This window comes from Pithys albifrons, chromosome 8, assembly GCF_047495875.1.
Source record: "Pithys albifrons albifrons isolate INPA30051 chromosome 8, PitAlb_v1, whole genome shotgun sequence".
Taxonomy (NCBI): Eukaryota; Metazoa; Chordata; class Aves; order Passeriformes; family Thamnophilidae; genus Pithys; species Pithys albifrons.
Genome location: NC_092465.1, coordinates 17,908,828 through 17,922,118, shown reverse-complemented (window position 1 = coordinate 17,922,118; position 13,291 = coordinate 17,908,828). Strand labels below are relative to the sequence as shown.

Genomic DNA, 13,291 nt, shown 5'->3' with positions numbered 1-13,291 from the left:
CATAGTTCATGTTTGTCATTTGGTTTGTGCATGGAGAACATCACTAAACCAAACAATCACAGTAGGAATCTCTCAAAATCCCAACGAAGTAATTTTATGGGCTTTTCTGTTTGGGGTTTAAAATAGTGAATTTAAACAAATAGCATTTCACAATCATTTTGAATTTTTTAATGATAACTGGATTTGCATGTCATCCTGTCCCTTTCTGCTGCAATTTGATCATTGTACGTCTATAAGAAAAAAAAAAAAAAGACAAAAAAAATGCAAGGGAGTAGTGAAATCTAATGTAATGCAATAGAAATGTCCGTGAGTGTAGTTCGAGGGGTTTTAGAGCGTCATATGCACAGATGTTTTTCTGAATTTCCTAGAGACATGCATACCTGAATTATTGTATGTTTTCAAACGCAGTCACTGTGATGAAGTGGGTAATACCTATTTCTACACTAGAAGGTGAAGACTTGATGGAAATTAGGTACGTCTGTAGAATAGCAGATACTTGCAATCTGTTAAGTGTTGAATTATTCTGTTTGCTTTCAGAAAATTTTCAGAAATGAGCTTTGTTGATAAGGACAGAATTGCTATTTGGGGTTGGGTAAGTACTCAAATAATTTTGGGAGGCATATTATTTAATTTTAACAGCTGTTTATTGTGCTGCTGTGTGTGTGAGATGCTGGAGTACTTCATGTGAGGCACCTCTGGGGTCACAGCACAATCCAGTAACTGAACTGATGAAGTGCATCTTACAGATGCCTGTAACGTACCCCGTTGCAATCATTCAGGAGCTGTTGTAAGAGAAATTAGGACTAGAGAGATTAAAGAAATGCTGCCAAGTTCCTGTGTACAGGATGAACCAATACTAAAAAGAAACAAAGCCCAAGTATATATTAACTAGTATATCTTTAGTTGGATGACTAATTTTTTTTTAAATGTGAATTTTATATGAACCTGCTGTGTGGCATGGTTATTGTGGTACTTGCCAGATTTCCCTAACTTAATGCATCTTTAAAACTTGCCTCAGTAGATGGAAGTTTTTAATAGCATATAGAGACCCCCTCAGCTGCAAGGCTAAGTGTGCATGTAGTGTTAGTGATTCTAGTGCTGAACAGTCCTGTGTCCTAGGCTGCTGTTCCACTGCTTTTTGTGGTATCACAGGGAGAATTCCTGCATGTTCTGTTTAAGCACACTGTGTTTAAGTATATGCAGGATTACATGCAGGATCTTGAATTAAATTGCTAACTCGAATTTGGGCGCTGCTGGTGACAGGCACCAGTGGATAAATTGCTGGACGGCAAGATGATGATGAGGGTGCCTTTAAGAGCTTTTCTTCTGGAGGTAAACACCTCTGTTATATGAAGTCATGGTGTAGTATTAACTGTAGTGGGAGAAAAATTCTGCAGAAATGGAGGACTTAATTCATTCACATCTGAAGTCCTTGTGAGCTTCAGGATGAACAGTTGAAGAGCATTCCTCTTTGGAGCTAGGTTGGGATTATGCACCCTGGATACCGAACCTGTGGGCAAACAGATTTTCTTTATCTCGTGAGTTTTCAGATTGTCAGCCTCTCGTTGTCAGCCTGTCACTATGTACATTAATTTTGTTTGCCATAGATTCAGCAGTAACGTCTTTACTGTGGGTAAGTTAGGCATTTATACAGGGGTTTAATTACTAAGTGCATGTGTCACTTTGCTGATCTCATTGGGAGGACCTAAGAATTAAGCTTGGGCAAACATTTAAGGACCATCAACTAAGACACAATTCCATTTGCCTGTAATCTGGTTTCAAGACAGAAATGAGATCCAAAAAATTCCTCCTTTTTGAATGTGGGTGGGCACATTTTCCTAAACAACCCCTTCAAACTATTGTGAGGGCAGAGATTTGGGCGTTCAGTGACAGTGTTTTATGTATCTCACCGCTTGCATGCTCAAGCGTGTCAGGTATTTACTCATCTGTGTATCAGGCTAGACTGCAAGTAAGTATTTTGTATGTAGTGAGGAGTGTGTTGCTGCACAGTTCCTCCCCCAGACTCAGCAGAAGATCCTTTGCTCCCCAGTCACCGTGTTGCTCTTGACACTTTGGGGGAGAGTTGGGGAGCGAGCTGACATAGGCCTGCTCCAAGGGAACTGTACATTTTTGGATGCCCTGTTGCAACTACTTATCAGGCATGTTGTGGGACAGAGTTCTGCTTCCACCCACTTCCTCAGCACGGGAAGGGACACAGCAGTTCAGCAGTGTCTTGTTTCCTGTCTTTCGCTGCTGCTTACCGTGCTACCAAACACTGTCATCCTCAGCTGAGTCACAGTTCAGCAGCGTTTGCACCCTTTTTCCCCAGCATGTTCTCATTCATCAGTGCCACAGCTGCCATGCGCTGTTTGATGCCTGTTTCCCTGACTGAGCAGGCTGGCTGAGAGCTGACCCAAATTCAGAACAGAGTTCATTAATATGAAAAACACTGAGCCTATAAATGTCTGATGAACTGTGTAGCAGATGGGCCCCATCCTTTCCTTTCCGACTAAAATAACAGCAATGTTTTCTTCTCAGTCTTATGGGGGATATGTGACCTCCATGGTGCTTGGCTCTGGAAGCGGCGTGTTCAAGTGTGGAATAGCGGTTGCCCCTGTGTCACATTGGCAATATTATGGTATGTGATGGCTTCCTCATTACAAGGATTCCCATATGTCTTGCAGTGCGCACGCTGCAAAGTGTTGATTCATAGCACAGAACTTTGATTATCTAGTAGATGCCATGTAAATGCCACTTGGTCTGTTTTTATGAATCTGTGGCTACTGCACTTCAAAATTAAACCAATTCGCTAAATATGAATTCCCATTTTTAAAAGTCAGATCCATAATTTCAGGTAATCTCTTCAACCTTTAATGAAGGCTAAATTATTGTGGTATTTGTAATGTTACTGTAATGTGTCTGTGTTTGCTTTGCAAAGCTGCCACATGTTCTGATACCAGTATTGTGTATCAGAAATCCATCATTAGGTTTTACATCTTCAAAATGCAACTTTACTTGCAAGAACAAACTGTAAGGATTTACATTGAATTTGCATTATCATTTACTCTCTGAAAATAATAGAATAGGATTTGAAGTGCCCTAGGGTTGGGGTTTTTTGATTTTGTTTTAGTGTGCAAAATTTGGATTTTATAAACCTAATTTGTCTTGACTATAACTTGATGTGAGGAAAACCAGATCAAGCAGACAAGGCTGTATGTGTTTCAAGCTTATAGTGCATAAGGCTACATTTGCATGAGGCTACAAATATAATTATAGGGGACCTCTTTCCAGATTAAATAAAAAAATTATATAGAGTTATAAATAGGTGCTGGTACAATGTCACCACGTTTTGACATTTTTCTGGTTTGCATTTATCAAAAAGCATTCAAGAGAAAGCTTTCCCTGGCAAACATCTGCTAAATAGGGCATAATTTATCATTCTGCAACTAGCACAGAGGCCATATAATAGCTAATTTAGCAGATCAAATCATACTGCCAGGCATTAGCAGTAGTCTGTTGACACAGTGATTCTTCATAGTATTTTGGATGTGAGTATTATAGCATGACAGGAAATATTTTTCATGATCAAGATCTCTAAAAACCTACCTTTAGTTGGTTAGACAAAAGGATTATGGAGACAGCATATTCAGCATGCAAAAACCTCCAGTGTGGCAACTCTGATGACAAGTCAAAGGGACATTAGAATATGGCAGCAGAGCTTTGATTGTATGGCTTAAAACAAAGCAACAATCTACGAAATGGTAATGGTGAAAAAATCGTGGAAACAGATACTTAAATTTTACTATGTATAATAGAGCCAAGTTGAATCCTAATTTACTACTACAATTTGATTTTATACATTTTAGGTGGTAAATATTTAGATAAAAAAGCTTTGGGTTTTTTTCAAATGCTAGTTATTTACTGCAACTATTTCAGTAATTTTCTGATGACTGAGAGAATAACAATAGGGAAACACTGACACAAAGTACTATATTAATATTCAGCATTCAGGTGTCCATGGCAACAAGAGGATTAAATATTCTGAATAATGATGGTTACCTACATGCTTCATTGTAGAAAACCTGGTTGCTTTTATTTTTGGGGCTTTTTTAGTTTCCAGTATGCATTGTTACTGTTTGTGTTGATGGGGAAAATTTATGGTAGACAGACTGAAAATTAAGTAGCAGATTCTAATTTTGTTTTGGTTTTGTTTTGCTTTTTGTTTTGTTTTGTTTTTTAATTACAGATTCAATATACACAGAGAGATACATGGGCCTTCCTACAGCAAGTGATAATCTGAAAAACTATTCCGTAAGAAAGAAATCTCTTTATTTCATTTTTAGTGGGTTGTCTTATTTCTAAACCGCTGTATTTTTCTCTAAACAGTTAGGTTCCTTCCCCAGGGGAAGCAGTAAGTTTGTTTCTTCTTTCCAGCTAGAACTGCTGCACTGTGCTTTTAGAGGCTGTAATCTCATGTGTTTGGATTTGTATGAGGCAGCTTCTCGGTGGATGGTGTGGGTTTTCTGTTGTTTGGTGTGTTGGGGTTTTTTGGGGTTTTTTTTAAAGATCAGTTCCATTTGGGTACTTAGCAGACTGTAAAACAAGCTGTAAAAACTTTTATTTTGATCACCAGGAAACAAATTTGTTTTAAAATTTAATACATTTGTGGGCAAACTGTGCTTTATCTTAGACATTTTCCACACAAACAAATCTACTTCCATTCTTTCTGTAATACAATTTTTTTAAGAAATGGGTATTGTGTGAACTTTCATGCTTAAGCTGCTTTCAGGGAAAGCAAAATCTCCTTAATAATAGAAAACTGGCAGGTAGGCAAGCCTGTCTGTACTGTTATCATATTAAATTGCAGACCCCCTGAGAGGCAGCAGTGTCAGGGCTGCAATTTTGGCCCCATCTGCATGAACAGGGGATGTCCAAAGTTTGTTCTAAAATTACCAAAATTTGCACTGAAGTATGAGAATTTCCATGGGTCCTAATGGAAGCAAAATACATGCAGTCTGTCTTTGTTATGGCATGGTGGATCGTTTGACTTGCTCTTTCATGAGCCAGTTGCTTTTTGTTACCTCAAGGGCTGTTTGAAGTCAAAGATATGTGGGATACGGCAGAGCAGTGAAGCCTTAAGTTTTGTTAAACTTTGTGTCTAGGTGAAAATACAGTGGCTGTTGGAGAAATGTGGGGGATATGAGAGGTACTTTGTGACCTAGTTACTGGAATGTTTCACAGAGGTGTTCAGCCATGGTGATGCTGGAACCAAGCATTGATGTTAGACAAAAAGAGGTGGGGCATTCTCTGTTTGGGTTGGTTAGTAGGCTAGAAGACAGTTTAGCACTGGTTGTGTGCGTTAAAAAATAAGTGTGATGGTTAGAAAAAAAACAGAGGGAGATGTTGCATTGATTTAAAAGTATGAAACATACAGGCAGTTAAATGCCTCCCTGACATCCAATCCCGTCAGATCTCGGAAGCTAAGCAGGGTCAGCCCCGGATTAGTACTTGGATGGGAGACCTCCTGGGAAATGCCGGGTGCTGTAGGTTCTAGTCCTGAGGACTTCACTGGCACTGTCCAAGCTCACTCGGCCGTGGCAGATGAACCTCAGGACTTAAACAGTGGGGCCAGTTCTGCGCACGCTGAGCCTCACCTAAAATCCACTGCGCAGGCTGAAAGGGCACACCCACGTGGGGACAGCCCTTCCCAAATCTTCATTCGCGAAGCCAAGCCACACACATACATAAAACATACAAATACATACGTATATGGAGTGAAACATCTGGTTTGACATATTACTACAGTAATCTGGTTTTGTCAACTGCTATATGAGACATTCTGGTCAAGATTGAGGATAATGGTAGTGACTGCTGGACAACTTGGTACTGTCTGCCTCTTCTAACTAGTGAGCTACTGGGGCCCACTGGGGACTGTCCAGCAGCCTGCAGCCACCTGCCTGCCTTTTTCCAAATGTATTTCTTTAAGGCAGTGGGAACAGTAGGAGGTCTGCAAGGTAGCAGTGTAAATACAAGTTACTGTCGCTGTGCAGAACGAACGTTAACGCTCTGGGTGCACAAAGTCATTCACCAGCTTCACGGCACAGATGGCAACAGAGGACTGTTTAATCCTTTCAAGCCAGGAGTCGGATTTTCTTGGCATAGAATCTATTGCTGGCAATGGCCACGTTGAAACTGCCAGTACCAAAGAGCTAAAGGTTTCAAATGTGTTACTCAGAGGACTAATTGGGGAGAATGGTGGCTAGATGGAGGAGTAGTAATTGCATAGATCAGATTGTCACACTTCACTGCTGCTCCTGGAGACAGGAAAATGCAGCTTATGTCCTCATTTGTTGTTCAAAGCTTGAAATAACGTATTACTTGGGCTTTACTTTTAACCTGGAGAGGTGGGGTAGCTCAGGAAAGGAGTTTGTTGGTTTTTGTGTAGCATCCATGAAAGAGTTGTGGGTTCTGTTGTTGCTGAACATGCTTACTAACTTTAGCCCAGCATGATCCTGGCTTACAGCCCCTTTGTTCTATGTCCCAGTCCCGATAGCCAGCCTGCTGGCCCCTTGTTGCTGATGAGAGCTGTTTGCTGAACTGAATGTTTTTTAAAGTAGATGCAAAATATGTACTGAAAGCTCTCCTAGCTGAAGCTGTTGAAGTGTTTTTGAACTGTTAACTTTGTACTGTCAGGTTTGCATGCTCCATCATTTATTCTCTCATATATCCTACTGCATCCACTGTAAAACTGGCATGAAAAGTTGCATAAACTCTGCACTATGTGCCCTAAATTAGACAGAAATGACTGTGTACCTGCTTAGAGAAGATGCACTCTGCTAAGCACCTTCCTAATGTGCAGAATGTTATTAATGATTGAATATATATTAATGACTGTGAATATATAGGCTCAAGAAACTACTTGTGTTGAGGGGCACATCCTACCTTTGTATTACTGTGACATAAGATTTTACATTTATTGAAGGCAGAGAATCTGAGATGTTAAATATTCTTTGTCAAGTCAAATCTGAGGGATGATTCACACTCCAAAGTAGGCTCATTCAGTGTGCGCAGTGTCTTTTAAGGTAGTTGTAAACTATTAAAAATTAGAGCTTTGTATAAGAAATGAGCAAGTATGGGTCGAGCTCCCAGTATAGTTGTGTAGAGATCCTGGGTAGAATGGCAGAGAAGCTTATCTACCCAGAAGAAATGTCCCTGGTACAGAAGACGTGAGACTTAATTGGGGCAGAGCTCTAGAGGTCAGATGCAGTAGCCATGTAAAGTATACCGAAGAGACTGTTCAACTTGTGAGAACATTATTTTGCAGTTCACTCTGAATTTGATATGCTTTTGGCAAGTGTTTGAAACAGTCATAGATTTGGCAATCTTTTTCTAGCAGATTTGAAATGTTCAGTCCTTAAGAACTGCTGCATCATTAGGTTATGCAAAACAGGGTACAATTTTGTAAATATGCCATCTTGTACTGATTTGACATTTGTTCTATTATCTGAGAATATGCTAAAGGGAAAGAGACCTTCAGTTTCAGCCAAACCTTAACTTGTTTGTGGCGTGCTGATAAAATGTTGACTGCTGCGTGATCTTTAGAAAAGCCAGTTACACTCAGCAGGGCCTAACTCTCAGTACTTGTGCATGTTACCTTTTCGGAGCCTTTGTTCCAGCAGCGTAACTATGAAATGGAAGGGGTAAATAAAGTTGTATTTATTTGCTGTGCACTTGAGGTTTGTTCAGCTGATGTCGCTGTTGCTTTTTTCTCCAACTGTGCCTAACTTGAGATTGCTCCCAATCTTGCAACCTTCTTTAAGGACACAGATGTACTGTGTCCTTAAAGCATGTTTTAGGGAAGGAAGGGACTGTTCATGTTGAGTATGACTACAGCAAGTGAACCATCACTTACAAGTGATGAAAATACAGATAAGGTATCTTGTGTGTTTCTTCCTTCTGAAGTATTTTTCACAAATAACTTTATTTAATGCTTGGAGAGGGAAAAAATAGTGACATCCTTTTTCTTAAACTCCTTTTGCAAAGTCGTGTTCTCAGAAGTGTAGCTTAGGTCAGGCTTCCACTCACAGAAGGTTTGCTTAAAACAGCATTGATTTGCTGAAAGAAAACTTAGCAAGGTGATCTATCAAGTTTCCCTCTGTACATGAGGAAAATGATGCACTAAAAGGATACTGCTTGTGTTTCTTTCTTTTTTTAATATCACTGGGCCATTTCTTTGTGAATTGATCTTTTGGTTAGCTGCTTTACCAGTGCTCCTCAATGCATTAAAGTACTCTCTTCTGATTTTGGCACTCAGAACTAATTGTTCTTACCCAATGATACTAAATAATTTTCGTGAATAGCATCATTCTTCCACTGCGTGTGGATTTTCATATACTGGATGGGATTTCTGGTGTTCTGCAACCTTTGACTATCAAACGAGGGCAACTGCACTGTTACAGACTGGAGGGTGGGGTTTTTTTTCTCTCTGCTGAACTTGTTTTTTAGGTTTAGTTGAATTTACACAAAGAAGTCATTTCATGTATGAAAAAATTGAGAACACTTCTGGGTCTTGGCAATATATCGTATTTGACTTTTTAGAGGTACTAAATGCAAGTCATTGTGAAAGGATACAGCTTTGGTACAAGGGGGAGAAGAAAGAAACCACCAAATTCTTGTGTTCCTAATTTTCACTATTTTTTTCTTGCAAGAATAGCTGCAGGACTGAAACATCTTACCCTTCTTGTCCCTTTTCTTCTTTCCACTCTTGTGTCAGAACACTATGGTATTTCCTTTCCTGCCCAAATTATAGATCTTATCTGCAATCCTTATGTCTTCATTCTTTAGTCACTGTAGCAAGTTGGGACTAGTATGTTCTGGGAACATGTTACTGTGTTTTAAATTTCTTGATTAATCTTAGTTGCTGATTATTTCATCTTTTCATCACTGTGTCATGCTTCCATTCCCAAAATGTAGCTTGACTTTCCTTTAGAGATTTGATCTAGTGTGTTTTTCCTTCAGGCATTTCTCTATTATATTTGGAGAAAGCATTATTTTAAATTTCTTGTTACCCAGTTTTACTTGAGATTGAGGAACTACTAGCTCTGTTGACTTACCTGCTGGTAAAATAGTGTACCTTTCAGTGGGTAAGATAACGTGTGTAGCCTCTGCAAGATCTACTCCTTTCTAGCACAGGGTGCACTGTTGCCGTGGCAACATTTTTTTAAACTTGTCGGCAGTCACAGAGGAAACCTATGGCAAGTGGTGTGCTACAGGCTAAGAGCATGTTAGCAGTGCATTAAATGTGTACCTTGCTCACAAAACTCTTCCCCTCTGGAACTGCCTGTTACTTTGCAGCCGTAACCCTCGGTAATAATTGCAGATGGGTGTAGAAGGGTTTGAGTGTGAGCATGTGTGACCATGCTACTTGGTGTGGTTCAGAGAGGGGAAAGCAAGGGTGGTTGGTTCTCTCTGAAGGACCGCAGACTGTGTCAACAGGAATCAAAGTCAGTTGCTAGCAAGTCATCTTCTAGTAAATAGCACCTTTTTTCTTTATTTTTCCTTTCGTTTCAGAGTTCAACAGTAATGGCCAGAGCTGAAAAATTCAAGGAAGTTGAGTATCTCCTTATTCATGGAACAGCAGATGGTGAGTTGCAGTTAATTAGACATTTTAGTATTACAGACAGGTTCGCAATTCTACTACTGACAAAACAAAAGCATGAAGGGGCAAGTCTGTTACATTTATGTCAATAAAATAATACTGCTTTTTGCAACTAATCTGTGTTTCAGTCAGAAGTGCTGGGGAGTCTAGTGTATTCATTGCTTTGCATTTCCCCCAGAGTATTAGAGAAGCAACTTTTTGTTTACCTTTTTCCTCTTCCACTTTTCAGATAATGTTCACTTTCAGCAAGCAGCACAGATTTCTAAAGCTCTTGTTGATGCTGAAGTGGATTTTCAGGCAATGGTATGGTCCTATTTTGTTTATAATTATACAAATGAGTTTGTATTATGAGAGTAATAGCATGAGATCCCTGTGGTTAAGTATAAATTCATTGCCATTTTAAATGAATGTTCACTCACTTGCATTTCATGTTCGGTAACAAATTTTAAGATAGAGCACCTATGTATTTTCCACACAAGAAGAACTGTAAAGCAACTCTTTCTCATATTTGACCCTGTTTACATAATCTTTCATTTTGTTAATTTTTTTGTGTACTGAGAAAAACAGCCAAATCCCAATCTTTGCATATACCCAAAGTGCAATGAATAGTACCTTACAGATAGGATAGAAGGAAATGTTAACTTCTAAGTCCATGATAACCTGTTCATCATGTTTGGTGGTCATTAAACTTGTAAGACAAGTGGTTATTTTGCCCTTCCTATGCTGTATATGGATGATCTCAGACTAAGGTGCACATTCTTCCTCTCCTACATTCTCTCAGCCCTTGGGGAGCAGTGCTAAAAAGGATGAATTATGAAAGGACCCCAGGTGCACCAGTGCATGGTTGTCCTTCAGCCAAACTTGTAGGGCAGACAGAGAGAGAGGTCAGGTACCCCTCTTAACTGAACAAGCTGCACCTACCCTATATGTGGAAAAGTCATGTCTTCTTTTTATGCCTTCAGCATAAATACATAGTATATCCCCCCCACAAAAGCAGGACAAAAGTGTCATAACAGCTTCCTACCCCATCATGTCTTTGCCTCCATGCTGAAAGCCTCATGCTGGGATGATTTTAAATGGGTGCACATGCTTTTATTTCTATGATGTTTGATTTATATCATTTAGATGTACCTACAACTAACATTCTCTGTATTTCTCTTTCACACAGTGGTATACTGACAAAGACCATGCCATCTCCGGTCAAGCACATAAGCATATTTACACCCATATGAGCCACTTCATAAAGCAGTGCTTCTCACTACCCTAGAACCAGCATTTTGCTTGCTAGTGATGTACTTCTCCAGAAAACTCTCTAGATAATGTACTCTGAGCCAGTATAAATCAAGATGAGATAAGAGTCAGTTCTCGGGATACCAGTGTACACAATGAAATGCTAATCTTTATGATTTCTGTTGCCAAGCAACTACTGCGTTTTTACTGATAATGTTTAATCAGGTCTTAACATCTCCAGAATGATGTTGCAGACTTCTGGGAAGCATGGTACTTGCTTGAGTAATTATTTTTTGATATTTCCGTCTAAAAGATAAGCGATCCAGTTGGTATATTAGGGTAAAAGGTAACAGAGGAACCAATGGGGAGATCAATTGTGAAATAAAAATAATGTTTCCATCAAAAATGAAGGGAACTCTGGGATCATTTCTCTGACAACACTGACAAAACACTTGCAGGAATTCTGTAATGCTTGATAATTATTATTTTAGAATCAATATCAGGGATACTGTGATGTTAATATTTTCTCTGCAGAATAAACACAGTTTATACTGCAGTTCCTTAGTGGTTTCTCTGCAATCTCTTCGATTACAGTTGTAGAAGTCTTGCAAGGAAAGCATGTAACCAGCTTTCACCAAACATTTTGAATGTCAAACCAAAGTCACTGCATTTCTTTTTTTGCTGTCATATAGTACTGTGATTTTTGCTTATTTTATAGTAAAAAAAGGCTGCTACTGTGAGAATCTGCTCTGATAAAATCTTCTCTGGGAACTTAGAACTAGACCACCACTGTTTGTTTTTTTTAATGTAGAAGTTTCTATTGATCAATGGGATCTGTTCCTTACACTCAAACATAAAACATTACAATGCAAAATAGCAGTCCCTTAAAGCAAGGGCTGGGACCATCACTTCATGTGAACACACTCTTTGGCAAACCTGCTTTTCCTTACAGCCCACCAGTAAATGTCTGCTTTATCTTCTGCATTCCAGGTAGGCTTCTCCATCTGAGCATAGAATTAGTTTCCTCAATTTCACATAGCTAGAAAAGATGCAACCCCCTTGTACTAAAAACTGTGATGCTTTAAAATAATAAAGACATTGTCATGAAAGGAGATGTCATCCATGTCACTGAAAATGCTGCTTTAGAAAAAAAACGCCTAGAGTTTTTACAAAAATACCCATTAATTTTAAGGAAGATTTACAGTGAAGCTTCTGCTTTTGTGTAATGGTATCATGTAATGGAGTGTGACATGATTATCTAACACTTAACTTCTTGATATTACATGCCAGCATGCGATTATGTCTGTATTGTGGGTTATTAGTGACATTAGGTGTGAATGTAAAACTACTCATGCAGACAGATAAAGCATGGGGGAGAATGTTAAGACACTTCGTGCAGCTTATCCTTAAATGATAAAAGAGAAGGGAGCCTGAGGCAGCAAAGAAGTTTTTGTTTTCATGAACAAACCAATAATCCCTTGACTCACAAAATAAAGAGCTGGTGGGGTTTTTTGAAACACATTGGAGCTGGGTTTTACAAATACCCTCTTGAGTTCAAGGCAGGAGGGGTTCTAATGTAGATTGGCACCACTGTTCTATTACATATATATATGTGTGTGTGTGTGTATGTAAAAAGTTCTATAGGATTACAGGCTGTCAGTTATCTCCAAGAAGTTATAGTATTATTACACCTCTCATTCTTTTGACTCAATGGAAAGAAACATAAATCAGTGTAAGGTAGACCACAGGAATGCAGACATTATAAATTATGAACTTCAGGGTGGCAAGGGTAAATAGTTGGGATTTATTTTACTGTTATCACTCACAGTGTCATAAAGACAAAAAAGTGGTTTTTTGTAGTCCAAAAAACTATATTAGGGTCTCATTAAAATAACTGCAACTATTAGTGTAATCACATAAGGATTTAAAAAAAAAAGTAAAACTAGAAATCTAGAAATTATATGGTCTGAGTAAGTCTTTCATTAAGTAAAGATGCAATTCTTTTCTTCTGGCCTACTTTAATTATGCTAGCATCTCACAATGCTAATTATCTTAAATTTCTTTGGAAAGCAACTTCTATGCTGCTGGTAGAGAATGATGCAACTTTTAAAACAAACAAACAAAAAGTTTTACTGGGACAAGAAGTGTCCTAATAAACATCAATTCAGTGTCCAATTTTTCACTCTGGTAGAACTCTGTCAGCTCCAAAAACAATGCAAGCAATAGGATAATAGAGCTGCCTCAGGGAACTGACAATGTGCTTGAACTGCATGAGCATGGGGAAATCCCTAAAACTGAGGCCACAGAGCAAAGCCAGCTCCTTTCATTCCTGTACAAAGCCTGAAGCAGTGCCACATGCTAGTTATTAGGTACCTACCAATTTCTTTTCTGCTCTGTATTTCT

The 13,291-nt window shown here is 38.9% G+C and overlaps 1 protein-coding gene across 1 annotated transcript in view; it reads left to right on the top strand.

Moving 5' to 3' along the window:
• The window catches only part of DPP4 (dipeptidyl peptidase 4), a 48,506-nt gene extending 37,062 nt beyond the window's left edge, over positions 1-11,444 (top strand). Inside the window, exons 21-26 of the mRNA XM_071562110.1 lie at positions 538-592; positions 2,539-2,638; positions 4,247-4,311; positions 9,571-9,643; positions 9,888-9,961; positions 10,827-11,444. Coding sequence (XP_071418211.1) covers positions 538-592; positions 2,539-2,638; positions 4,247-4,311; positions 9,571-9,643; positions 9,888-9,961; positions 10,827-10,925 — 466 coding nt within the window. The 3' untranslated portion in view covers positions 10,926-11,444. The remainder of the gene's footprint in view (positions 1-537; positions 593-2,538; positions 2,639-4,246; positions 4,312-9,570; positions 9,644-9,887; positions 9,962-10,826) is intronic.
• Positions 11,445-13,291: the final 1,847 nt, after the last annotated feature.